General features: G+C 41.2%; 2 protein-coding genes across 10 annotated transcripts in view; one reads left to right on the forward strand and one right to left on the reverse strand.

The window, feature by feature from the left end:
* The first annotated feature begins 1529 nt into the window (after positions 1–1529).
* On the forward strand, positions 1530–7411 carry si:dkey-3h3.3 (RING_Ubox and Deltex_C domain-containing protein). Of its 3 annotated transcripts, XM_090191264.1 has the most exons (5): positions 1680–2022; positions 4464–4569; positions 5014–5991; positions 6327–6544; positions 7249–7411. In XM_090191264.1, the coding sequence occupies exons 3-5, from the start codon at positions 5170–5172 to the stop codon at positions 7316–7318; spliced, it is 1110 nt and encodes a 369-aa protein (XP_090047390.1). In that variant the 5' UTR covers positions 1680–2022; positions 4464–4569; positions 5014–5169; the 3' UTR covers positions 7319–7411. The 3 variants fall into 3 exon arrangements, with proteins under 3 accessions (XP_021477934.3, XP_090047390.1, XP_021477933.3); XM_021622259.3 differs by lacking the exon at positions 4464–4569 and having other exon boundaries at positions 1530–1868; XM_021622258.3 differs by lacking the exon at positions 4464–4569 and having other exon boundaries at positions 1706–2022.
* Positions 7412–8167: 756 nt separating this feature from the next.
* The window catches only part of LOC110535140 (poly (ADP-ribose) polymerase family, member 8), an 83393-nt gene continuing 63795 nt past the window's right edge, over positions 8168–27765 (reverse strand). For 2 of the 7 annotated variants that reach the window (XM_090191261.1, XM_090191263.1), the window contains 12 exons: positions 24860–24952; positions 24650–24775; positions 23779–23844; positions 23325–23392; positions 21915–21963; positions 19069–19181; positions 18510–18582; positions 17911–17980; positions 16963–17030; positions 16175–16244; positions 13851–13935; positions 8168–12473 (listed from right to left, as the gene is read on the reverse strand). In XM_090191261.1, the coding sequence (XP_090047387.1) occupies positions 12371–12473; positions 13851–13935; positions 16175–16244; positions 16963–17030; positions 17911–17980; positions 18510–18582; positions 19069–19181; positions 21915–21963; positions 23325–23392; positions 23779–23844; positions 24650–24775; positions 24860–24952 (984 nt within the window). In that variant the 3' untranslated portion in view covers positions 8168–12370. The remainder of the gene's footprint in view (positions 12474–13850; positions 13936–16174; positions 16245–16962; positions 17031–17910; positions 17981–18509; positions 18583–19068; positions 19182–21914; positions 21964–23324; positions 23393–23778; positions 23845–24649; positions 24776–24859; positions 24953–27765) is intronic. The other 5 variants (XR_016484726.1, XR_016484727.1, XR_016484728.1 and 2 more) reach the window with 5 other exon arrangements.

Genomic DNA, 27765 nt, shown 5'->3' on the forward strand with positions numbered 1-27765 from the left:
ATTAATGATAGTAACAATACTTGTTCTAATAATTCATAATATTACAGGCTAATCATTTATCTACAAATCAAAATGAAAAGTTAAAGTAATATGTCTTTAATGTTGATACATATTATTTGGAGATAAATACATGACAAGATTGTTTCATTATATTGTAGCTTATTTATTTAGAAAAAAAGGTGACTGTCAAGAAATATATCCGTTGTTATTTCCATATTCATTATCCAGTATGCAATATAGAGTTACAGTACAATGACGCCATACAAATGAATGGCTAAAATCTTTTTTATTTTGCCAACCAAAATATTTGTTACCGATAACTAGCACATTTTCGGTAACAAGGTACTACACCTTGACATTTGTGCTAAGGTTTTCTCAAGTTCCGTTTGCATTTGAGGTATGACATTGACATAAACAGAAGATTGATTTATATTTTTTGGGGGTATTTTAATGCATGTATTCTTTAAGCACAAAATATTAATTATAAAATCAACTATTGACCAAACATTTAGATGTATTAAAGAATTCACATCCTTTAAATTTAAATATAGTATTTTTTTTCCCCTTACAAACAAGTGGTATAAAGCATGTTACATAATTTTATAAATTATTATAATTTAATAGCTAGATTTTTTTTTTTTACTATGAAAAAAAGTCTACAGCGCTCTCTAAAATTATTATCACATAGGATGCATTATCAGGATTAAAATGACAAAATACTACCGAATAGAATCACAAGATAACACATTGTTAAAACATACTTCGTGTTATTACTACAATACAGAAATTGCAGACATTTGAGGACAACACAAAAACAATTTTGAGGTTATTAAAAGACAATTAGTCTTCAACGAATCTGAATAGGCTAAATAAACCTTGAGGATAAAATTGTCCCTTACAAAACTCAACTCATAATCTTTCCGACTCCATCCATTGCAATAGCCCCATGCTCCACAGTCTAAACCGCCCGCGGCATGTATACAATAGGCTACAAACATACATACTGTGATCTCTGTTCCGGTCAGGCAGTCTCCAATTTTTTTTTTTTTTAGAAATGCTGCCTAAAATCTCTGTGCTCTCGTCTTCTTATATGGAGACTTAATTTAGAGTCTTTCATTCAGTGGCAGTCCTAGTGCAGGTGGCGTGTCTGTGAATACTGCGCCGATTCAATTGCAGAGCCTCACTCTTAGTCGAGTACCGTATCATTAATTTTAAGTTACTGAGAGCACCATATCATTACCGGCCAGAATAGAAAAAGTGTGTCACCAAAACAGCTGATTTGCATACAGAGATCTGTCTCTCAGTGTTGCCAATATTGCGGGTTTATCAGATTTGTTCACTAAAAAATAAAAAATAAATAAAAAAAACATAGATAAGGGAAACACTCATACAGATCATTAAATATAGTTTCATGTGATGTTTTGTTTGTGGGATGCTGGTTTATCCAAATGACATTCAATTCTAGCCAATCTAATATGCCAACTATCTTTACCCGAATTTAAAACATGTGTAAGGCTATGTGATTTAGCATTGTAGCGCATCGACGAAATAATCAATGAAAGCAATGTTAAACAAATAAGATCCCAGTGTAAATAGAAATGATGACGATACCTGCTGTCACTTCTGTGGAGTACAGCACCATCTCGCTTAAAGAGAAGTCTCTGTGAAGAGGGTATATACAGTGTTCTACTGTCCTCTAGCGGACGAAGAGAAGCGGAGCAGCTGATCTGGGATGAACACAAGAGATCACTCCCCTTTATCAAAACGAAACTAAATGGTTGGACAGTTTACGATCGGTTTCAAATTTGAAAAATGCTGAATGCGACTCAAGAATAAAACGACGGACATCGATCAAATAGATTGCTATGGTAAAGACAATACAGCCTTGATAATTTGTTCCTATATACTGCAGAAGTAGATTTAGCGAACCCCGGGAACAGGAAAGTTAGTTGGCTCTACCTCATAGCAACGAAGGACGCACAACAACATACTTGCACCATGGCAAATGCGTCATTGAAAGAGGTATGTATGTGTACCCTAAAAATAAAATTAAGAAAAAACAACATTCTAATCTAGCCTATATGAACTAGTATTTATAGTTAAAACGCATTTAAACTGGCTCATTACATTTCGATCTACTCATTTATGTAATCGAAGATTCCCAAACACAGTGTAACGTTACCGTGTGGATTTGAGTCCGTTTTGGCTCTATCGAGCTCTATGGTCGACCGAAATGGTTCATCGGAGCACTAATATCAGCTTAATAACATTGGAAGTAAATGGACCAAATATGATTTTAATGCTACCATGCTTTTAGCGAAACCCAACCCAGGTATATTGCCTCGTGATAGACTGTAGTTGTTCATCAAAATGCAGGTGGAAACCAGTTTTAGCCACACTGTAAAAAAAACACCCACAAATCTAGTTGTTTCAACTAATTATTATTAAGTAACTGGTTTCAGTCTTTTTATTTTCTATACTGAACGTTTTGGGCCAAGTGTTACCTGAACTAAAAATATTTAGTTAGGCCAACTTTCGCTCAAATTTGAGAAAACTTCAATTTAAAACGTGTTGGTTCATAAAACTATACATTATTATTTAAGCATCTTAACTAAAAAAAAAAGGTAACGTTACACGCGGTTCTTGACCGGCACATAACATTTTCTACTGCTTGAGTTCCTGTTACTCTTATAGAATATTAGCTCAAAAGTGTTGTGGAGCTCCTGCATCTATATATAAACAGTACCGGCATCCAAAATAAGTACCGGAACCGATTTCAGTCCAAGTTAAGCACTGGTTACAAACACACAGTGCTTTTAACATATACACTACCGTTCAGGAGTTTGGCATCACTTAGAAATGTCCTTGTTTATGAAAGAAAAGCACTTTTTTTTTGTTCATTCCAAATAACATCGAATTGATCAGAAATACATTGTAGACATTGTTAAATGTTGTAAATTACTATTGTAGCTGGAAACGGCTGATCTACACAGGTGTACAGAGGCCCATTATCAGCAACCATCACTCCCGTGTTCCAATGGCACGTTGTGTTAGCTATCCCGTGTTCCAATGGCACGTTGTGTTAGCTATCCCGTGTTCCAATGGCACGTTGTGTTAGCTATCCCGTGTTCCAATGGCACGTTGTGTTAGCTATCCCGTGTTCCAATGGCACGTTGTGTTAGCTATCCCGTGTTCCAATGGCACGTTGTGTTAGCTATCCCGTGTTCCAATGGCGCGTTGTGTTAGCTATCCCGTGTTCCAATGGCACGTTGTGTTAGCTATCCCGTGTTCCAATGGCACGTTGTGTTAGCTATCCTGTGTTCCAATGGCACGTTGTGTTAGCTATCCCGTGTTCCAATGGCACGTTGTGTTAGCTATCCCGTGTTCCAATGGCACGTTGTGTTAGCTATCCCGTGTTCCAATGGCACGTTGTGTTAGCTATCCCGTGTTCCAATGGCACGTTGTGTTAGCTATCCCGTGTTCCAATGGCACGTTGTGTTAGCTATCCCGTGTTCCAATGGCACGTTGTGTTAGCTATCCCGTGTTCCAATGGCACGTTGTGTTAGCTATCCCGTGTTCCAATGGCACATTGTGTTAGCTATCCCGTGTTCCAATGGCACGTTGTGTTAGCTATCCCGTGTTCCAATGGCACGTTGTGTTAGCTATCCCGTGTTCCAATGGCACGTTGTGTTAGCTATCCCGTGTTCCAATGGCACGTTGTGTTAGCTATCCTGTGTTCCAATGGCACGTTGTGTTAGCTATCCCGTGTTCCAATGGCACGTTGTGTTAGCTATCCCGTGTTCCAATGGCACGTTGTGTTAGCTATCCCGTGTTCCAATGGCACGTTGTGTTAGCTATCCCGTGTTCCAATGGCACGTTGTGTTAGCTATCCTGTGTTCCAATGGCACGTTGTGTTAGCTATCCCGTGTTCCAATGGCACGTTGTGTTAGCTATCCCGTGTTCCAATGGCACGTTGTGTTAGCTATCCTGTGTTCCAATGGCGCGTTGTGCTAGCTATCCTGTGTTCCAATGGCACGTTGTGTTAGCTATCCTGTGTTCCAATGGCACGTTGTGTTAGCTATCCTGTGTTCCAATGGCATGTTGTGTTAGCTATCCTGTGTTCCAATGGCACGTTGTGTTAGCTATCCTGTGTTCCAATGTCACGTTGTGTTAGCTATCCCGTGTTCCAATGGCACGTTGTGTTAGCTATCCCGTGTTCCAATGGCACGTTGTGTTAGCTATCCCGTGTTCCAATGGCACGTTGTGTTAGCTATCCCGTGTTCCAATGGCACGTTGTGTTAGCTATCCCGTGTTCCAATGGCATGTTGTGTTAGCTATCCTGTGTTCCAATGTCACGTTGTGTTAGCTAATGCACAACTGAGCAAAAGGACAAGTACATTATTATGTCTAGTTTTGAGAAACAGACGCCTCACAAGTCCCTAACTGGCTTCTTCATTAAATAGTACCCGCAAAACACCAGTCTCAACATCAACAGTGAAGAGGTGACTCTGGGATGCTGGCTTTCTAGGCAGAGTTCCTCTGTCCAGTCTCAACGTCAACAGTGAAGAGGTGACTCTGGGATGCTGGCTTTCTAGGCAGAGGTCCTCTGTCCCAGTGTCTGTGTTCTTTTGCCCATCTTAATCTTTTCTTTTTATTGGCCAGTCTGAGATATGGCTTTTTCTTTGCAACTCTTATGTCCATAGCCTCTTTTTTTTGGTAAGATGCCCAAATGATAATTTCTAATTGAATGAACATATGAGACAATTTGAGTGAACACATGTTTTTAAGTTGACTGAATTTTTTTGCCTAAAAATGTTAAGTTCAGCTAACCCTTTGACTGAAAAGTTGAGTAAACAATTGTATTTATTTATTAGTATTTCGTTGAAAGAACTAGATGCATTTTACAGTGCAGGTTTGGTCAGATAAAGGTCTCGTAATGAGCCATCTGTCATTGTGCTATTTATGTCACACTCATTTACGTATTGAACTCGCTGAATGCTTCGTGTTTTTCAGGTATTTTCAGATGTCACTCTCACTGTAGATCCTAACACTTTCAAAGAGCCCAACCAGGTGAAGTACCTTCTCACTGGATGTGGTAACCGCGTTACAAGAACCTTGCACTACGAAGTGCGGGGATCATTTGATGAAATAGAGGACCTGTTTGTGAAGATGTCAAGTCTAGACAGATGTGCCGCCCCCAATCTCAGAGACAGTCCTCTTCGTCACCAACAGCGTCCTCGGTCACCTAGTCCAGTGAAACCAGTGGCGATAGTTGGAGCCGTTTGGGATTTCATCCAACAGAGATGCTCAAAGGAGTTGAAGAGAATCCAAGGGGAAGACGTCTTAATTCGTAAACCTCGGGACAAAATGCTGGTGACCTTTCAAAGCCACGGAAAAGACCCGGTTCGGGTTCATTTCGCCAGAGAGCGCTTTATCACGTTCTATCAGAGACTCGCTACAGATCTGAAAGTGAAGACTTACAGTTTGGATCCACAATACTACAAAAGCTTGCAGGGACAGTTTCCAGAACTTTTGATTGAAGGAGGCCCCAGTAAAGACAATATTACAGTGACAGGGCGCTACATGCATATTGTGATGTTGGAGGATTTTCTACGGCACGGTTCCAGTTCCCCTGTGACATCACAACGACCCCTGACACCCCAGAGAGTTAGCCCCCGAGCCTCTGGTACTACACGCAACAAGCAATCGGACGACAAAGAATTAGAGTCATGTCCGATTTGTCTGGACACCATTAAAGAGGACAGAAAGAAGACGTTGGCATGTAAACACTCGTTCTGTAGAGGCTGTCTGGAGGAGGCGTTCAAGACCAAACCTGTCTGTCCAACCTGTGGGGCAGTCTATGGGGAACTGAAGGGGACGCAGCCAAAGGGCGGGACTATGGCTGTTACTAAGGAAAGATCTTCTTTGTCTGGATATGAGAAGTATGGAACAATCGTGATTCAGTACCACATTCCAAGTGGAATACAGAAGGTAAGCGAGTTAAACATTCAAACTACATACAAAGCCACTACTCTACCACGGGCACATATCTAGCAGTGCTGTGTATTTTTTCATCCTTTCCTAGTTTATCCTTTCCTAGTTTCCATCCTTTCCTAGTTTTCATCCTTCCTAGTTTCCATCCTTTCCTAGTTTCCATCCTTTCCTAGTTTTCATCCTTCCTAGCGAATGTCCTTCCTTCAGCGAGACGATGGCCAGAATCCCAAGCACCCACCCTTTTTACGTGATCAAGATGCGCAAATCTACACAAAGCCATCTTGCTCATGTCGATCCTCTTCTGTTATACTAATACTGATCTGGTCACATAGGAGGAGCATCCCAACCCAGGTCAGACTTACCAGGGTGCATCCCGTACAGCGTATCTCCCAGATTCCTCGGAGGGCAGGAATGTTCTGGCTCTCCTGAAGAGGGCCTTCGACCAGCGACTCACGTTCACTATTGGCCGATCTTCCACCACAGGCATGGAAAACATGGTCACGTGGAACGACATCCACCATAAAACCTCCAGGAGCGGAGGCACCAGTTGGTTAGTACAGTATGGATGGATGCACTCCATTCTGTAGAACGGGTTACATGTTGCAATGCATGACTTACACGCATAATGAGCTAATTACAAGACATTTTATAAACTGGGTGGTCCGATCCTTGAATGCTGATTGGTTGACGGCCGTGGTATATCAGACCGTATACCACAGGTGTGACAAAACATGTATTTTTACTGTTCTGATTGGTAACCAGTTTATAATAGCAATAAGGCAACTCGGAGGGGGTTTGTGGTATATGGCCAATATACCACGGCTAAGGGCTGTGTCCAGGCACTCCGCGTCGCGTCATGTTAAATCAGCCAGGGGAGGCTGGCTCATAATAATGGCTGGAACGGAGCGGATGGAATGGAATCAAACACATGGAAACCGTATGTTTGATGTATTTGATATCATTCCATGTATTTCGCTCCAGCCATTACCACAAAGCCCATTTTCCTCAATGAAGGTGCCACCAACCTTCTATATTGTCCATATACCACACCCCCTGGGCCTTATTGCGTAATTATAAAGGGGGTTATACATTCTCATAACATGTCTGTCAATGCATTATAACGGCATCATACTGCATTAGATCTGCGAGATAGAAGCGTTACCTTAAATTCCATTATAGGAAGTACAAACTCAAAAGGGGGACAGTCGTTATGAACTTAAGGTTTTAAAAAAAACAATTTTTATGGTTTCCCAGCTATGGATACCCTGACCCCGACTACCTGAGACGTCTACAGGATGAACTGAAGGTCAAAGGAATCTATTGACATGTCATCTGCATGTCACGCAACTACCGATATGCAAGAATGAAGAAAGAGAGGTCACAAATACATGTGGTACACACAGCTGCTTCAGGTTAACTCTTGTGAAATGAAGATGGTTTTTCTTGTTGGGGAAACGTAACAAAATAATGTCACTAAAACCGAAGGGGTACTTAACAGTCACTGATAATCAGAACAAAACAGGTTTTAGGAGGGGTTCTGAAAGACAGTCATGGGCATGGTGCTAACGACACCCACCGTGCTAACGACACCCACCGTGCTAACGACACCCACCGTGCTAATGTCACCCACCGTGAGCGCCCACTAGATCTGCCCAAGAAGAGGCAAACAAAAGGCCACACACCAAACTCTAAAAGACGGGCAACAAACCAAAAAGGTGAGCAAAACAAAAACAAAAAAACAGGGAAGATCAGACAAAGGAATGTTTGTCTAGAAATCACACAGGGATCGGCAACTAAAAGGTGTTAACCCTCCACTTCTCTGAAGACAACTAGAGCACTGGGCTAGCCACTCTTAAATATCACCGAAACCAACTTACCACTAACGAGATGGTAACCAGCATAAGTGTAACACATACTAACAAGGTGCCCCCACTCAGTGTGCCCTACGTGCCAACGTGCTAAAAAAAAAAAAAACTTGACCAAATTTTTATTTGTAGGCTGTCACTCAAAAGAAAACAACACTAAGAAATACACTGAGTTTAAGATGTAATAAAATTACAGAAAAAGAACCCCCCTTCCCCCCCCCCATCTCCCACTCACAGAAACCATTCAGAGTAAAGAACCCCCCATCTCCCACTCACAGAAACCATTCGGAGTAAAAGAAATTAACAAATTGTGGTTTCTTCTTTTAATTTATTGAACATAAACAAGTACATAAGCTACTATTTTCATAACTTGTAAAAAGCCCCCCCCCCCCCAAAAAAAGCTGAATTCATTTGAAGAAAAAGCCATAAAAACTGAATACAGAAAATATTTGGCCTTGTTGTTGTGACAATATATTCAGTATGTATTGTTATATTACCATTAATTCATGTCTATAAGGCACCAAATGATAAGTAGCATAATAACATAATACTTAAAAAAAAATTAAATAAAATACAAAAAACATCCAGATAAAAGAGATCAAAAATCCAAGTATACCACTGACCGTCATATACATCTCCAACTGATTAACATTTCCTGTGAAATATTTGACTTAAGTTTGTACTTTTGAGTTGCTTTTAAAAAAAAAAAAAAAATGTTTATGTTAATTGATATTCATGACGTCATCCCTTGGTGCACTTGATTTATGTGCTTCCAGTTGCAACAGTATACCCTTCTTCATTAGATACATGACACTGTGGTACTGCTAAAAAAAAAAAAATGTCAAGATATCCTTATAAAATGTCAGTAATACAGATTATGAACAACGTGTTAGTGACACAACGCCTTTGGAATCTCAATAAAACCAAAGTCACGAAACCAACGTCCGTCCACCTGTGTGCTGATCCGGTTCGTGTTACTATTCCAACGACCGGTATTTAAAACAATATTAATGTGATTTGGCCACTGAATTATGGAATACAAAAACGAACAACGCGTTGCTAATGAACTGGTGTTTATATTTGTTACAATAACCTGACGTATATTTAAAATGGGAAAATCATTAGTCATTAATTTTTGTTTTATTAAAAATAATAATATATAATATAAAATAATATATGACCTGTTTTTTACAGTACTGTTGGTTTTTTTTGCTAGGAAACTTAAGACTTGTATCATGTACAGAGTGGTTGGTGTCCTCTATGACCAATGTTGACTTTAAACTAACATCCATTCTTAGAAATATATAATTTACAATTAACATAAGGGTTAGAATACATCAATCTGAGCTCTGATTGGTCATTGAAATCACAGCAATATATATATATATATATATATATATATAAACAACAGCAGCAAACACCAATGCTTTATATGTATAGAACAAAAGGAAACTATTTTAAAATGTTATTTTAAATTGGGGTGTCGATTATACAATCCACCCATAGTTTTTAAATCAAAAGTACAAATATCAATCTGAAATGTTTTATTTTATATTTGAAAATAGGTGTTGGAACTGGTTGTGAGAGGTACGTAACTGTGTGAATTGACAAATGTATCACATCCATACTGTAATATGTATCTATTCTTGACTGGAATCAAAGTCTTCCCCATTGTAAAACCAGTAGACCCCCCCCCCTTATAAAAGGAGAAGAAACCAATATATACATTTCTTGTTATGATATGTGAAGGAAATGGATCTACTTTCCTAAATTAACACAGCATACATTTCTGCTCATTTTTGTGACGACATGTCAGTCAAGGGTCTTTACACCAGGGTCAGGGTCCGAACGGCCATTTTGGGCTATGCACCATTTAAAGGCAATGTTACCACGATCGAGGAGATGGCCTAAGTAAACGCTGCAGATGTCGGCCTCGAATGGGAAATCACCTTTAAAATGTCAACTGCACTAAAATGCGGATCGTCCGCAGTCCTGATTGAATCCTGACCTTAATGTCGATTCTACTCAATGTCTTGAACCCTGACCTTAATGTCGGTTCTACTCAATGTATTGAACCCTGACCTTAATGTCGGTTCTACTCAATGTATTGAACCCTGACCTTAATGTCGGTTCTACTCAATGTATTGAACCCTGACCTTAATGTCGGTTCTACTCAATGTATTGAACCCTGACCTTAATGTCGGTTCTACTCAATGTATTGAACCCTGACCTTAATGTTGATTCTACTCAAATGTATTCAATCCTGACAATGTCGATTCTACTCATTATTTTGCTGTGTGCCTCAGTCTACATGGAATGGTTACCAATATAACGTATATACACACACACACGCTATATTGGTAACCATTCCATGTTATATATACATAGTACCAGTCAAAAGTTTGGACACACCTACTCATTCAAGGGTTTTTCTACATTGTAGAATAATAGTGACGACATCAAAACTATGGAATCATGTAGTAACCAAAACAGTGTTAAATAAATCCTTTGCCATGACAGCGTTGCACACTCTTGGCATTCTCTCAACCAGCTTCATCTGGAATGAATTTCAATTAACAGGTATGCCTTGTTAAAAGTGAATGTGGAATTTCTTTCCTTCTTAATGCGTTTGAACCAATCAGTTCTGTTGTGACAAGGTAGGGGTGGTATACAGAAGATAGCCCTATTTGGTAAAATACCTATTTGGCAAGAACAGCTCTAATAAGCAAAGAGAAACGGCAGTCCATCATTACTTTAAGACATGAAGGTCAGTGAATACTGAAAATGTCAAGGAATTTTAAAGTTTAAAGTTTCTTCAAATGCAGTCGCAAAAACCATCAAGCACTATGATGAAACTGGCTCTCATGAGGACCGCCACAGGAAAGGAAGACCCAGAGTTACCTCTGCTGCAGAGGATAAGTTCATTAGAGTTAACTGGCTCTCATGAGGACCCCCACAGGAAAGGAAGACCCAGAGTTACCTCTGCTGCAGAGGATAAGTTCATTAGAGTTACCAGCCTCTGAAATTGCAAGCCAAATAAATGCTTCACAGAGTTCAAGTAACAGACACATCTCAACATCAACTGTTCAGTGGAGACTGCGTGAATCAGGCCTTTATGGTCGAATTGTTGCAAAGAAACCACTACTAAAGGACATCGATAATAAGAAGAGACTTGATTGGGCCAAGAAACACTAGCAATGGACATTAGACTGGTGGAAATCTGGCCTTTGGTCTGATGAGTACAAATGAGATTTTTGGTTCCAACTGCTGTGGCTTTGTGAGACGCAGAGCAGGTGAACGGTTGATCTCTACATGTGTGGTTCCCACCGTGACGCATGGAGGAGGTGTGATGGTGCTTGCTGGTGACATTGTGTGATTTATTTAGAATTCAAAGGCACACTTAACCAGCATGGCTACCACAGCATTCTGCTGGTTTGGGCTTAGTGGGACTATCATTTGTTTTTCAACGGGACAATAACCCACACACCTCCAGGCTGTGCAAGGGCTATTTGACCAAGAAGGAGAGTGATGGAGTGATGCATCAGATGACCTGGCCTCCACAATCACTCGACCTCAACCAGATGCTGTCCAACAAATCCCAAAGCAGAGTGAAGGAAAAGCAGCCAAGTGCTCAGCATATGTGAGAACTCCTTCAAGATTGCTTTTCCAACATTCCAGGTGAACCTGGTTGAGAGAATGCCAAGAGAATGCAACGATGTCATCAAGGCAAAGGATGGCTACTTTGAAGAATCTCATAAAATATTTTGATGTACTTAACACTTTTGGTTTCTACATGATTCCATATGTGTTATTTCATAGTTTTGACATCTTCACTTATTCTACAATATAGAAAATAGTAAAAATAAAGAAAAACCCTGGAATGAGTAGGTGTCCAAACTGTTGACTGGTACTGTGTGTCTGTACACACACACACACACACACACACACACACACAAAATAATAAGGTGGGAAATAAGTTGTAGTTTTTTAGGTTATGAACCAGTTGTATGACATTAAGAAACAGTGCATGTCAACACCTTCAGTATACATTGTACTTTAAAAAGGTACAACTCTATAGTAAACCAGGTCAGATGGATGGGACCTTTTTCCTAGACAGGAAGGAACTTTTTCCTAGTTATTTTTCCCCGAAAAGGCCCATATCTACTAGCAAAAAGTCTCAAAATATTCACCAAAGAGTTTTACCGTTTTAAACGTTCTCTACAAAAAAAATGAAATCGTCCCAATCAGTCAAACAGAGACGTACTGTGTCTTCAGGAAAAGCAGGATTCTTCATAGTATTTAGAAACTTAGCAAAAATGTGTTCTTCCCTCGAGTTCTGTTGCGTTTCAGTTGTACATGTGTGTGCTGAGGTTTCAAACTTTGAAGTTGTTTGTGTGTTCTCTGCGTTGATCGGAAGGAAACACTTGGTACGATGGGCCTCCGCAGCTCAAAAAAAATCCAGCTTTGAGCTGAGAGGTGGAGGAGGAGAGGCAGCAGTATTGCTGTGTTGTTCATCCCGTGGCAGTCTGGTTGCCGATGACTCGTAGGATTTCTCGATGGATGCCAGCGTCTTGTGTGTTGATGCTCGTATCCCCCACCTGACCATCTTCATAACTGGACCAGAAGAAGAATCACACAAGAACACCACTTCTCAGTACCAACCCCCCCATAGAACATAATTCCCTGAGGGAACTCCAGCTATTAATAAGACTCTTGTAAAATGTCAAACGTAAATGTTTATTCACTTGTATTATCAAATACTGGTATGTGTTATTTCTTTAATAACAGACCACTTTGATAAACATCCATTTTCTGTAAAGGACCTTTAACCCCTAGTCTGTTACCCTAACCCCTAGTCTACTACCCTAACCCCTAGTCTGTTACCCTAACCCCTAGTCTTCTACCCTAACCCCAGATCTACTACCCTAACCCCTAGTCTTCTACCCTAACCCCTAGTCTACTACCCTAACCCCTAGTCTGTTACCCTAACCCCTAGTCTACTACCCTAACCCCTAGTCTGTTACCCTAACCCCTAGTCTTCTACCCTAACCCCAGATCTACTACCCTAACCCCTAGTCTTCTACCCTAACCCCTAGTCTTCTACCCTAACCCCTAGTCTTCTACCCTAACCCCTAGTCTACTACCCTAACCCCTAGTCTTCTACCCTAACCCCTAGTCTTCTACCCTAACCCCTAGTCTACTACCCTAACCCCTAGTCTACTACCCTAACCCCTAGTCTACTACCCTAACCCCTAGTCTACTACCCTAACCCCTAGTCTACTACCCTAACCCCTAGTCTTCTACCCTAACCCCTAGTCTACTACCCTAACCCCTAGTCTACTACCCTAACCCCTAGTCTACTACCCTAACCCCTAGTCTACTACCCTAACCCCTAGTCTTCTACCCTAACCCCTAGTCTACTACCCTAACCCCTAGTCTTCTACCCTAACCCCTAGTCTACTACCCTAACCCCTAGTCTACTACCCTAACCCCTAGTCTACTACCCTAACCCCTAGTCTACTACCCTAACCCCTAGTCTACTACCCTAACCCCTAGTCTACTACCTTAACCCCTAGTCTACTACCCTAACCCCTAGTCTACTACCCTAACCCCTAGTCTACTACCCTAACCCCTAGTCTACTACCCTAACCCCTAGTCTACTACCCTAACCCCTAGTCTACTACCCTAACCCCTAGTCTACTACCCTAACCCCTAGTCTACTACCCTAACCCCTAGTCTACTACCCTAACCCCTAGTCTACTACCCTAACCCCTAGTCTACTACCCTAACCCCTAGTCTACTACCCTAACCCCTAGTCTTCTACCCTAACCCCTAGTCTACTACCCTAACCCCTAGTCTACTACCCTAACCCCTAGTCTACTACCCTAACCCCTAGTCTGCTTTGATGAATTGGAGACGACTGTAAGGGATGTCAATAAAGGGCATACCGTCCAGTAACTACTGCAAGGAATACTGTTTAAGCCTACTTACACGAAGAAGAAGCGTGTACAGACATGATCAGTGTTGGGAACGACCCAGATGTCTCCATGTTTGTGCAGGTCAGGGGATGTGATTACTGTTAAGAGGACAAAGAGTTTATTGCAAAAACAATGCTATATGTTCATTTTCAGAAATGTTTATTTATTTAGTAAATTAACATTTATTGTTTAAAGAAATTCTGAAATTAAATCTTGTCCCCCCCCCTCACTATCTAATCATGGCATGGTGTTTGTTCAATGACAGTTGTGTTTGTTTAAAATCGTACCACTTGGTTTAATTTCAGAGAGACAAATAATCATTTTGTTTGGCAAAACTCTATACGGTACATCCACCTCACTCTCAGAGAAATAAGTAGTACTGCTCGGTTTTACACAGTCAAATGTAAAAATAACTACATTTTTAATAAAGAACTGTTCAAATAATACATTTGTAATATTTTTTTCTCCCAATTCAATACAGTAATGAGATCTGTATGCAAAACATTTACATTTAGCAGATGCTAAAGATAACCACATATCCCAGTCAATTATACAGGAAACCAACATTCTGTTCCAGCTAAACAATGGATCTATTCAGATGTAGGATTTTAATTTGATCATTTTTGTTGCTGAGAATTTCCTTGCACAGTAGGAAATGCAACCTTGTAGTGTATTCGATTTTTAAAAAGGCTTCTAAAGTTATAATTTCCACTTTAAAATGTAAGACTTTATTTGTCCTTAAAAAAAAAAAAGGTCAAACCTTAATTATAATCCACATAATTCACATTTCCTGTTGCTGCGGGATTATTTTCATGACGTAGCACACTGGCTCAAATTAAGATCCTACATACATCTGTAGCGTTTTGTGAAAAAAACATTTGAATACATATTTGAAAATATGAATTTTAAAAAAAAATCTGTGAATAGGAATATTGTACACACAGGTAAGCAATACTTTGATGAAAAAGTCAGAGATGTGAAATATTTCATTTTGGAAATAAACTCTTTATGTACACATATATTAAAATAGAGTTCACATGCTGTGGCTTCAGAGTGTAGTAGCCACTTATTCCACATTTTGTTGCGTTACAACCTGAATTCAAAATGGATTACATAAAATTTGTTTTAGGTTATTGCTATTGTGAAAGGTGAATTCATCTCCCAGTGTCTGGTGGAAAGCAGACTGAACCAGGTTTTCCTCTAGAATTATGTCTGTGCTTAGCTACATTCCGTTAATTTTTTATCCTGAAAAACTTCCCAGTCCTTAACAATTACAAGCTTTTCATAACATGATGCAGCCACCACTATGCTTGAAAATGTGTAGAGTGGTACTCAGTAATTTGTTGTATTGGATTTTCCCCAAACATAACACTTTATATTCAGGACAAATAGTGAATGGCTTCGCCACATTTTTGGGGCAGTATTACTTTGTTGCAAACAGGATGCATATTTTGGAATACTTTTAATCCCGTAAATGCTTCTTTCTTTTCTCTCTTGTCAATTAGGTTAGTATTGTGGAATAACTACAATGTTGTTGATCCATCCTCAGTTTTCTCCTATCACAGCCATTAAACTCTGTACCTGTTTTAAAGTCACCATTGGTCTCATGGTGAAATCCCTGAGTGGTTTCCTTCCTCTCCGGCAACTGAGTTAGGAAGGACGCCTGTATCTTTGTAGTGACTGGGTGTATTGATACACCATCCAAAGTGTAATTAATAACTTCACCATGCTCAAAGGGATATTACATTTCTGCTTTTTATTTTATTTTTTTACCCATCTACCAATAGGTGCCCTTGTTTGCGAAGGCATAGAGAAATCTCCCTGGTCTTTGTAGTTGAATCAGTGTTTGTAATTCACTGCTCGACTGAGGGACCTTACATATGATTGGATGTGTGGGGTACAGAGATGAGATATCATGTTTTAAACACTATTATTGCACACATAGTGAGACCATGCAACTTATTATGGGACTTGTTTAGCATATTTGTACTCCTGAACATATTATGTCTTGCCATAACAAAGGGGTCGAATACTTATTGACACAAGACGTTTCAGCGTTTCATTTTTTAAAAATTAATTTGTAACACATTTCGAAGAACATAATTCCACTTTGACATTATGGGTAATTGTGTATAGGCCAGTGACATTTATTTGAAAAAAGAAATGAAAAAAACATTATAATTTTTTTTTAATCCATTTTAAATTCAGAATGTACCAAAACAAAATGTGAAAGAAGTCCCGGGGGTGTGAATACATTCTGAAGACACTGTATGTGTTATAAGTTAATGTCTCCATGGTTGTTCTGTGGTTACTCCAGCCCAGAGCACACATACCTACCTTCACATAAGGCTATGCACTTTAGGTTCCGACTTTGCAAAAACTGGGGCTGCTGTCCTTTCTTTGTTGACTGCAAAAGGACACAACTCTAGTGAATACAATGTTCATTTCCCCCCAGTTAACACCAGTTTTAACACAACGTTCATTTCCCCCCAGTTTACACCAGTTTTAACACTGTACAGAAGTGAACACAACGTTCATTTCCCCCCAGTTTACACCAGTTTTAACACTGTACAGAAGTGAACACAACGTTCATTTCCCCCAGTTTACACCAGTTTTAACACAACGTTCATTTCCCCCAGTTTACACCAGTTTTAACACAACGTTCATTTCCCCCAGTTTACACCAGTTTTAACACTGTACAGAAGTGAACACAACGTTCATTTCCCCCAGTTTACACCAGTTTTAACACAACGTTCGTTTCCCCCAGTTTACACCAGTTTTAACACTGTACAGAAGTGAACACAACGTTCATTTCCCCCAGTTTACACCAGTTTTAACACTGTACAGAAGTGAACACAACGTTCATTTCCCCCAGTTTACACCAGTTTTAACACAACGTTCGTTTCCCCCCAGTTTACACCAGTTTTAACACAACGTTCGTTTCCCCCCAGTTTACACCAGTTTTAACACAACGTTCGTTTCCCCCCAGTTTACACCAGTTTTAACACAACGTTCGTTTCCCTCCAGTTAACACCAGGTTTAACACAACGTTCGTTTCCCCCCAGTTTACACCAGTTTTAACACTGTACTATACAGAAGTTTGGGGGAGTTTTCATTATGATTACCTGTAAGTTGGTCTTGTTTGTAGCAGTTTCGTCCTTCGAAGTAACTTTCAGCTGTCTTTTGTTCATCCCTGAATGGGAGAGATGTTATAATAACAATCAGGACAACAGTTGGTCTGCAAATCAGACACTGCTCTGCTCTGAAAATGGGGCACGTTTAAAACAGACTCAGTCACACATAACTTTAACTACCCTGGTAGGACAACAGACTCCGTCACACATAACTTTAACTACCTGGGAAGGACAACAGACTCCATTACACAACTTTAACTACCCTGGTACTACCCTGGTAGGACAACAGACTCAGTCATCATAACTTTAACTACCCTGGTAGGACAACAGACTCAGTCACATAACTTGAACTACTCTGGTAGGACAACAGACTCAGTCACATAACTTTAACTACCCTGGTAGGACAACAGACTCCGTCACACATAACTTTAACTACCCTGGTAGGACAACAGACTCAGTCATCACATAACTTTAACTACCCTGGTAGGACAACAGACTCAGTCATCACATAACTTTAACTACCCTGGTAGGACAACAGACTCAGTCACATAACTTTAACTACTCTGGTAGGACAACAGACTCAGTCACACATAACTTTAACTACCCTGGTAGGACAACAGACTCCGTCACACAATTTGTAATTCACGTATTAATGGCTCAGCGATATGACAGACGCACAAAGTAAATAGCATAAAGGGGGGGTCAATTTCCGCAACTACTAAGAGCGTTGAAGCGCGAGGCTCAACTTGTCCCTCTGTTTTGGTGCCCTGGCGACCACGCTGTAACCTCTCTTAAAAGCCAAACCGTACAGATACTGCGTGACAGCGAAGTCTTGCATCTCGCTCATCTCAATATCTGCGGCGCTGTTAGTGTCAACGTCATTTCGCTGAGTCTACCTGTTAAAATGAATGACAAAGTTCCTGTAGGTTTTCTGGGTACCTGAGTAACCAAATGATATGCTTGACATTGGGCTGATATAGATCCCACTCCCGTAGATGGCGCCATGGAGCTGCCGACAGACAACAACCACAACTATTAGAGGTGTTTGGTCTGCAGAGATAACGTGCAAAATATATGCAACATATTTTAAATATGTATGGTAAAGGTTAGGGCCGGGACGATACCAGTATTGCGATACAAAACACAAAGCAGATTTAACATGTTTAAGGAAAAACAGCCTTAGTGTTGGAAAACAAACACGTTGTCATCCACAATTACATGTATTTATTATCCAGGCTACACACACACACACACACACACAATATATATGTTACATACTAAAAGGACCAACAGGTTGCCTGCTTCATGTTTTCATTTTTGTCTCGGGGAAAAAAACATTGCAATACTGGTGTCATCACAGCTCTAGTAACAGTGTGGTTTGGAGTGAATGCTGTTTGTGTTCAGGTCTTGAAGAGTTATTACATTTACCTCAGACCTACTGTTTACCATACACAGTAGTCTCAGGCAGTTGAAATCACAGATTGTGCTTTTTAAAAGGCTGATAAACAATTATTGGATTTGAAGATATATATTTTTACCTGAAGTCTTGTGTTGGATGCAACCACCAAACCGTTTCTCAAAATGGAGTGCCAATTCTCTATGTGAGAACCACTGATCAGAGAAAAGGTCATTATTAATTATCCAATACATGATCTACTGTGTTCATCAAATAAAAGTTAATTCTCCAACTGAAAATAGCAGTGATTATAAAAACAACATGTTTCAGAAACATAGTGTACGACTGAAGTACTTTTAAAACAAGTGTAAGATTTTTTTTTTTTAAACTTCAAAAACATTGAGTGCACTGTGTGCCTTCATGAGCATATGAATGATACAAAGGAAGACCAGCTAACGTTACCAACATATCCTGAAATAACATTATATATATATATTTATTTTTTGATAGTTAAACTTAAAATGGGCATGGTCTAAATTGACTCAACAACCAAAAACAAATCTCTATATTTAACTTTCTTAAAATGACCCAACAAATCTAGTTATTTCCAGTTGTTTATCAAAGTTAACTGGTTTTGTACTAACCCCCCCCCCCTCTGTTATATATATATATATATATGATGAAAAAAAGGGGGAACATACTGGAAAGCGAAGGTACTCCCAAAGAGGTTTTTGGCAGCTCTGAAGTTGGACTCTTTGGCAGGAGGACTGCTGAGTAGAAGGAACTGGTGCGGGGTGTGCATGAACTTCAACTGCTGCAGTCGTGACAGAGAGACAGGAGACAACAACACGTCACAGGTGTCCCAAAGGGCACCCTAGTCCCTATATAGAGCAGGTAAAAAGTAGTGCACTATATAGGGAATAGGGCTGTAGGATAAAGTAGTGCACTATATAGAGAATAGGGCTGTAGTATAAAGTAGTGCACTATATAGGGAATAGGGCTGTAGTATAAAGTAGTGCACAATATAGGGAATAGGGTGCGATTTGGGACACCACATTCACTCTCTCCTTTTCGGTTCTCTGTTCTTCACAACTCTACAATCAGCCTGTCTTCTCACCTCACTCTACAATCAGCCTGTCTTCTCACCTCACTCTACAATCAGCCTGTCTTCTCACCTCACTCTACAATCAGCCTGTCTTCTCACCTCACTCTACAATCAGCCTGTCTTCTCACCTCACTCTACAATCAGCCTGTCTTCTCACCTCACTCTACAATCAGCCTGTCTTCTCACCTCACTCTACAATCAGCCTGTCTTCTCACCTCACTCTACAGTCAGCCTGTCTTCTCTCAATCAGCCTGTCTTCTCACCTCACTCTATAATCAGCCTATTTTTATAAACATTTTATTTAACCTTAATTTAACTAGGCAAGTCAATTAAGAACAAATTATTATTTTACAATGACGGCCTACCCCGGCCAAACCCTCCCCTAACCCGGACGACACTGGGCCAATTGTGCGCCGCCCTATAGGACTCCGGATCACGGCCGGCTGTGATACAGCCCGGGATTGAACCAGGGTCTGTAGTGAAGCCTTAGACCGCTGCGCCACTCGGGAGCCCATGTCGTGTGACTTCATTCTATAAATCAGCCTGTCTTAGGACTTCACAGGAACACCCAGAAAAGACCTAACGCCGGACGAGAAAATACCATCAGAGATATATTACATCTTAATAACGATACATATAGATATTACATCGTCTAGGGAGATTAAGATTAAGCCAGACTTAATAACCATACATATTATATAATGTCTAAAGAGATTAAGATTAAGCCAGACTTAACCATATATATATATATTTTTTTTATTTGTAGTTTTTCAGTAACTCTAGTTCCATCTAGTGGGGCAGCAGGGTAGCCTAGTGGTTAGAGTGTTGGACTAGTAACCAGCAGGTAGCCTAGTGGTTAGAGCTTTGGACTAGTAACCAGCAGGTAGCCTAGTGGTTAGAGCTTTGGACTAGTAACCAGCAGGTAGCCTAGTGGTTAGAGTGTTGGACTAGTAACCAGTAGGTAGCCTAGTGGTTAGAGTGTTGGACTAGTAACCAGCAGGTAGCCTAGTGGTTAGAGCTTTGGACTAGTAACCAGCAGGTAGCCTAGTGGTTAGAGTGTTGGACTAGTAACCAGTAGGTAGCCTAGTGGTTAGAGTGTTGGACTAGTAACCAGCAGGTAGCCTAGTGGTTAGAGCTTTGGACTAGTAACCAGCAGGTAGCCTAGTGGTTAGAGCTTTGGACTAGTAACCAGCAGGTAGCCTAGTGGTTAGAGTGTTGGACTAGTAACCAGTAGGTAGCCTAGTGGTTAGAGTGTTGGACTAGTAACCAGCAGGTAGCCTAGTGGTTAGAGCTTTGGACTAGTAACCAGCAGGTAGCCTAGTGGTTAGAGTGTTGGACTAGTAACCAGTAGGTAGCCTAGTGGTTAGAGTGTTGGACTAGTAACCAGCAGGTAGCCTAGTGGTTAGAGCTTTGGACTAGTAACCAGCAGGTAGCCTAGTGGTTAGAGTGTTGGACTAGTAACCAGCAGGTAGCCTAGTGGTTAGAGTGTTGGACTAGTAACCAGCAGGTAGCCTAGTGGTTAGAGCTTTGGACTAGGAACCAGCAGGTAGCCTAGTGGTTAGAGTGTTGGACTAGTAACCAGCAGGTAGCCTAGTGGTTAGAGTGTTGGACTAGTAACCAGCAGGTAGCCTAGTGGTTAGAGCTTTGGACTAGTAACCAGCAGGTAGCCTAGTGGTTAGAGCTTTGGACTAGTAACCAGCAGGTAGCCTAGTGGTTAGAGCGTTGGACTAGTAACCAGCAGGTAGCTTAGTGGTTAGAGCTTTGGACTAGTAACCAGCAGGAAGCCTAGTGGTTAGAGGGTTGGACTAGTAACCAGCAGGTAGCCTAGTGGTTAGAGTGTTGGACTAGTAACCAGCAGGTAGCCTAGTGGTTAGAGTGTTGGACTAGTAACCAGCAGGTAGCCTAGTGGTTAGAGTGTTGGACTAATAACCAGCAGGTAGCCTAGTGGTTAGAGGGTTGGACTAGTAACCAGCAGGTAGTCTAGTGGTTAGAGCGTTGGACTAGTAACCAGCAGGTAGCCTAGTGGTTAGAGTGTTGGACTAGTAACCAGCAGGTAGCCTAGTGGTTAGAGTGTTGGACTAGTAACCAGCAGGTAGCCTAGTGGTTAGTGTTTTGGACTAGTAACCAGCAGGTAGCCTAGTGGTTAGAGTGTTGGACTAGTAACCAGCAGGTAGCCTAGTGGTTAGAGCGTTGGACTAGTAACCAGCAGGTAGCCTAGTGGTTAGAGCTTTGGACTAGTAACCGGAAGGTTGCAAGATCGAATCCCCTAGCTGACAAGGTTCTGTCGTTCTGCCCCCTGAACAAGGCAGTTAACCCGCTGTTCCCCGGTAGGCCTTCATTGTAAAATATATAACTGACTTGCCAAGTTAAATAAAAGGTAAAATCATTATTATTATTATTGTTTTAAAAATGTAATCTCCTCTAATGATGTATAAAACTCACTCTGGTTACTGGTAGTTTGACGATGTGTGACCTGTTACTGCATATTACCCTAGAGAGAAAAACAAAATGGGTTACATTAGACATGAACAGTTTGCAATACAATAACTCCTTCTACTGTTAGATTGACCTGTTGTTACATACTTAAACTGTCATTCACACGTTCTCTTCTGTTGAATGTATGAATCCACTGTCTCATGTCCTGGTCTAACTGTACATTCAATATGACAGTCAATGTCTCTGACTACTGATTGAATTGCAGGCTGACAATGGCCTAACAGCCGGAAACATTGGTTTTGCTCCTTTTGCCTCTTGAAATGAATAAATAACATAAAACAATTTGGAAAGCTTTTTTTGATTTTGGGACTCAGTAAAGGGGTTTCTTACCATGTCAGTAAAGGGTCTCTTACCATGGCAGTAAGGGGTCTCTTACCATGGCAGTAAGGGGTTTCTTACCATGGCAGTAAGGGGGTTACTTACCATGGCAGTAAGGGGTTTCTTACCATGGCAGTAAAGTGTTTCTTACCATGGCAGTAAGGGGTTTCTTACCATGGCAGTAAGGGGGTTTCTTACCATGGCAGTAAAGGGTTTCTTACCATGGCAGTAAGGGGTTTCTTATCATTGCAGTAAAGGGTTCTCTTACCATGGCAGTAAGGGTCTCTTACCATGGCAGTAAGGGTCTCTTACCATGGCAGTAAGGGGTCTCTTACCATGGCAGTAAGGGGTTTACTTACCATGGCAGTAAAGGGTATCTTACCATGGCAGTAAAGGGTCTCTTACCATGGCAGTAAAGGGGTTTCTTACCATGTCAGTAAAGGGGTTTCTTACCATGGCAGTAAAGGGTCTCTTACCATGGCAGTAAGGGGTCTCTTATCATGGCAGTAAGGGGGTTACTTACCATGGCAGTAAGGGGTTTCTTACCATGGCAGTAAGGGGTCTCTTACCATGGCAGTAAAGGGTTCTCTTACCATGGCAGTAAGGGGTCTCTTACCATGGCAGTAAGGGGTCTCTTACCATGGCAGTAAGGGGGTTACTTACCATGGCAGTAAGGGGTCTCTTACCATGGCGGTAAAGGGTCTCATACCATGGCAGTAAAGGGGTTTCTTACCATGTCAGTAAAGGGTTTCTTACCATGGCAGTAAAGGGGTTTCTTACCATGTCAGTAAAGGGGTTTCTTACCATGTCAGTAAAGGGGTTTCTTACCATGGCAGTAAAGGGGTTTCTTACCATGGCAGTAAAGGGGTTTCTTACCATGGCAGTAAGGGGTTTCTTACCATGGCAGTAAGGGGTCTCTTACCATGTCAGTAAGGGGTTTCTTACCATGGCAGTAAAGGGGTTTCTTACCATGTCAGTAAAGGGTTTCTTACCATGGCAGTAAGGGGTTTCTTACCATGGCAGTAAGGGGTCTCTTACCATGTCAGTAAGGGGTGAGCTAAAGGATCATGCTTGTCCATCTGCCTCTTAATCTCCAGGTAAGGTGCCTGTAGAGAAACAACCTTGATTTAACACCACTGGCTCAATGGGTACAACGGGACAGCACACACACACACACACACTAACACACTAACACACTAACACACACACACAGGGGAGACATAGGAGGGGATGAGAGACATGACGAATTAGGTCCTAAACACGATGAAGAGGTAAGGGTCAAGGGTTAGGGTTAGTTACCTGGGACATTTCTCTGATAGAGCTAAGGGTTAGGGTTAGTTACCTGGGACATTTCTCTGATAGAGCTAAGGGTCAAGGGTTAGGGTTAGTTACCTGGGACATTTCTCTGATAGAAGTAAGGGTCAAGGGTTAGGGTTAGTTACCTGGGACATTTCTCTGATAGAGCTACGGGTCAAGGGTTAGGGTTAGTTACCTGGGACATTTCTCTGATAGAGGTGAGACTGTCAAGGGCTCTCATCACTCGGTCATAGTCCTTTTTCTGAAATGAACCACAAGCATCATGGATCACAGGCAGTATGAACCACTTCAGAAAAGGACACAGTGAAACTCAGCAAGGATCTACCAACAACAACTAAAGTCCTCTGCATATTCAACTAAATGGTCTCTATATGGATTAGTCTTATAAATCTTATATTTTTTGTGGGGGGGGGGGGTGGATTTATTGCGGGAATTCATCAAATTACTGCTGATAAAAGCTATATCCTGGGGTTGAAGGCCTAAGGCTGTTAGTAGGTTCAGGGTTAGTAAACCATACCCGGGGGTTGAAGGCCTAAGGCTGTTAGTAGGTTCAGGGTTAGTCAACCATACCCGGGGGTTGAAGACCTAAGGCTGTTAGTAGGTTCAGGGTTAGTACACCATACCCGGGGGTTGAAGGCCTAAGGCTGTTAGTAGGTTCAGGGTTAGTAAACCATACCCGGGGGTTGAAGACCTAAGGCTGTTAGTAGGTTCAGGGTTAGTACACCATACCCGGGGGTTGAAGGCCTAAGGCTGTTAGTAGGTTCAGGGTTAGTACACCATACCCGGGGGTTGAAGGTCTAAGGCTGTTAGTAGGTTCAGGGTTAATAACCATACCTGGGGGTTGAAGGTCTAAGGCTGTTAGTAGGTTCAGGGTTAGTAAACCATACCCGGGGGTTGAAGGTCTAAGGCTGTTAGTAGGTTCAGGGTTAGTCAACCATACCCGGGGGTTGAAGGCCTAAGGCTGTTAGTAGGTTCAGGGTTAGTAAACCATACCCGGGGGTTGAAGACCTAAGGCTGTTAGTAGGTTCAGGGTTAGTACACCATACCCGGGGGTTGAAGGCCAGTGCCTGGGAGTCACATGGATCCACCACAGAGGGATATGGCTCAAAGATGACCACTTTCCTGGGAGACTCTAGAGCAGACCTACACATGGACACCAACAGGTCCACCACCTAGGAAACAGAGACGGACACTTAGCCAGCTGTGTGTGTGTGTGTGTGTGTGTGTGTGTGTGTCTCGTGTGTGTGCGCGCATACCTGAGCCCCTGTGGCGATCTCGTCGGCTGCCTCGTTCATCACCCCCAGTGTTTGAAAGGCAAACACACACAGTTCCCGCTCACACACGGTGGGCTGGACACACCACATAGGATCATTCAGATAGATCTCTTGTTTAGCGTTATAGCACATTTTCTCCCTCTAACTCATATATATAGATAGTAATGGGTGTGCTGCTTGTTAGCAAGTAGGTTGTTTTGGGTTAAATGAGTCAGAAACAGCCACAGTCAGTCTACCACAAGTACTACTGGTATACAAAGCCCTGACCTACAGTCGTATCATTAGGACTCAGGACAGTGACCTATAGTTGTATCATTAGGACTCAGGACAGTGACCTATAGTTGTATCATTAGGAGGACTCAGGACAGTGACCTATAGTTGTATCATTAGGACTCAGGACAGTGATCTATAGTTGTATCATTAGGAGGACTCAGGACAGTGATCTATAGTTGTATCATTAGGACTCAGGACAGTGATCTATAGTTGTATCATTAGGACTCAGGACAGTGACCTATAGTTGTATCATTAGGACTCAGGACAGTGATCTATAGTTGTATCATTAGGACTCAGGACAGTGATCTATAGTTGTATCATTAGGACTCAGGACAGTGACCTATAGTTGTATCATTAGGACTCAGGACAGTGACCTATAGTTGTATCATTAGGACTCAGGACAGTGATCTATAGTTGTATCATTAGGACTCAGGACAGTGATCTATAGTTGTATCATTAGGACTCAGGACAGTGACCTATAGTTGTATCATTAGGACTCAGGACAGTGATCTATAGTTGTATCATTAGGACTCAGGACAGTGATCTATAGTTGTATCATTAGGACTCAGGACAGTGATCTATAGTTGTATCATTAGGACTCAGGACAGTGATCTATAGTTGTATCATTAGGACTCAGGACAGTGACCTATAGTTGTATCATTAGGACTCAGGACAGTGACCTATAGTTGTATCATTAGGACTCAGGACAGTGACCTATAGTTGTATCATTAGGACTCAGGACAGTGATCTATAGTTGTATCATTAGGACTCAGGACAGTGACCTATAGTTGTATCATTAGGACTCAGGACAGTGACCTATAGTTGTATCATTAGGACTCAGGACAGTGACCTATAGTTGTATCATTAGGACTCAGGACAGTGACCTATAGTTGTATCATTAGGACTCAGGACAGTGATCTATAGTTGTATCATTAGGACTCAGGACAGTGATCTATAGTTGTATCATTAGGACTCAGGACAGTGATCTATAGTTGTATCATTAGGACTCAGGACAGTGATCTATAGTTGTATCATTAGGACTCAGGACAGTGACCTATAGTTGTATCATTAGGACTCAGGACAGTGACCTATAGTTGTATCATTAGGACTCAGGACAGTGACCTATAGTTGTATCATTAGGACTCAGGACAGTGACCTATAGTTGTATCATTAGGACTCAGGACAGTGACCTATAGTCATATCATTAGGACTCAGGACAGTGATCTATAGTTGTATCATTAGGACTCAGGACAGTGATCTATAGTTGTATCATTAGGACTCAGGACAGTGACCTATAGTCATATCATTAGGACTCAGGACAGTGATCTATAGTTGTATCATTAGGACTCAGGACAGTGACCTATAGTTGTATCATTAGGACTCAGGACAGTGATCTATAGTTGTATCATTAGGACTCAGGACAGTGATCTATAGTTGTATCATTAGGACTCAGGACAGTGATCTATAGTTGTATCATTAGGACTCAGGACAGTGACCTATAGTTGTATCATTAGGACTCAGGACAGTGATCTATAGTTGTATCATTAGGACTCAGGACAGTGACCTATAGTTGTATCATTAGGACTCAGGACAGTGACCTATAGTTGTATCATTAGGACTCAGGACAGTGATCTATAGTTGTATCATTAGGACTCAGGACAGTGATCTATAGTCATATCATTAGGACTCAGGACAGTGACCTATAGTCATATCATTAGGACAGTGATCTATAGTTGTATCATTAGGACTCAGGACAGTGATCTATAGTTGTATCATTAGGACTCAGGACAGTGATCTATAGTTGTATCATTAGGACTCAGGACAGTGATCTATAGTTGTATCATTAGGACTCAGGACAGTGACCTATAGTTGTATCATTAGGACTCAGGACAGTGATCTATAGTTGTATCATTAGGACTCAGGACAGTGACCTATAGTTGTATCATTAGGACTCAGGACAGTGACCTATAGTTGTATCATTAGGACTCAGGACAGTGACCTATAGTCATATCATTAGGACTCAGGACAGTGATCTATAGTTGTATCATTAGGACTCAGGACAGTGATCTATAGTCATATCATTAGGACTCAGGACAGTGATCTATAGTTGTATCATTAGGACTCAGGACAGTGATCTATAGTCGTATCATTAGGACTCAGGACAGTGACCTATAGTTGTATCATTAGGACTCAGGACAGTGACCTATAGTTGTATCATTAGGACTCAGGACAGTGATCTATAGTTGTATCATTAGGACTCAGGACAGTGATCTATAGTTGTATCATTAGGACTCAGGACAGTGACCTATAGTTGTATCATTAGGACTCAGGACAGTGACCTATAGTTGTATCATTAGGACTCAGGACAGTGATCTATAGTTGTATCATTAGGACTCAGGACAGTGATCTATAGTTGTATCATTAGGACTCAGGACAGTGATCTATAGTTGTATCATTAGGACTCAGGACAGTGACCTATAGTTGTATCATTAGGACTCAGGACAGTGATCTATAGTTGTATCATTAGGACTCAGGACAGTGATCTATAGTTGTATCATTAGGACTCAGGACAGTGATCTATAGTTGTATCATTAGGACTCAGGACAGTGATCTAT

The sequence above is a fragment of the Oncorhynchus mykiss genome, chromosome 11 (assembly GCF_057628025.1).
Source record: "Oncorhynchus mykiss isolate SJ-2025 chromosome 11, ASM5762802v1, whole genome shotgun sequence".
NCBI lineage: Eukaryota > Metazoa > Chordata > Actinopteri > Salmoniformes > Salmonidae > Oncorhynchus > Oncorhynchus mykiss.

Excerpts from the sequence above, each read along its gene's own strand:
- si:dkey-3h3.3 (XM_021622258.3), top strand. The coding sequence starts at position 1,999 with ATGGCAAATGCGTCATTGAAAGAG. Across the intron at positions 2,023-5,013 it reads CAAATGCGTCATTGAAAGAG|GTATTTTCAGATGTCACTCT; the intron begins GTATGTATGTGT and ends CGTGTTTTTCAG. Across the intron at positions 5,992-6,326 it reads TTCCAAGTGGAATACAGAAG|GAGGAGCATCCCAACCCAGG; the intron begins GTAAGCGAGTTA and ends CTGGTCACATAG.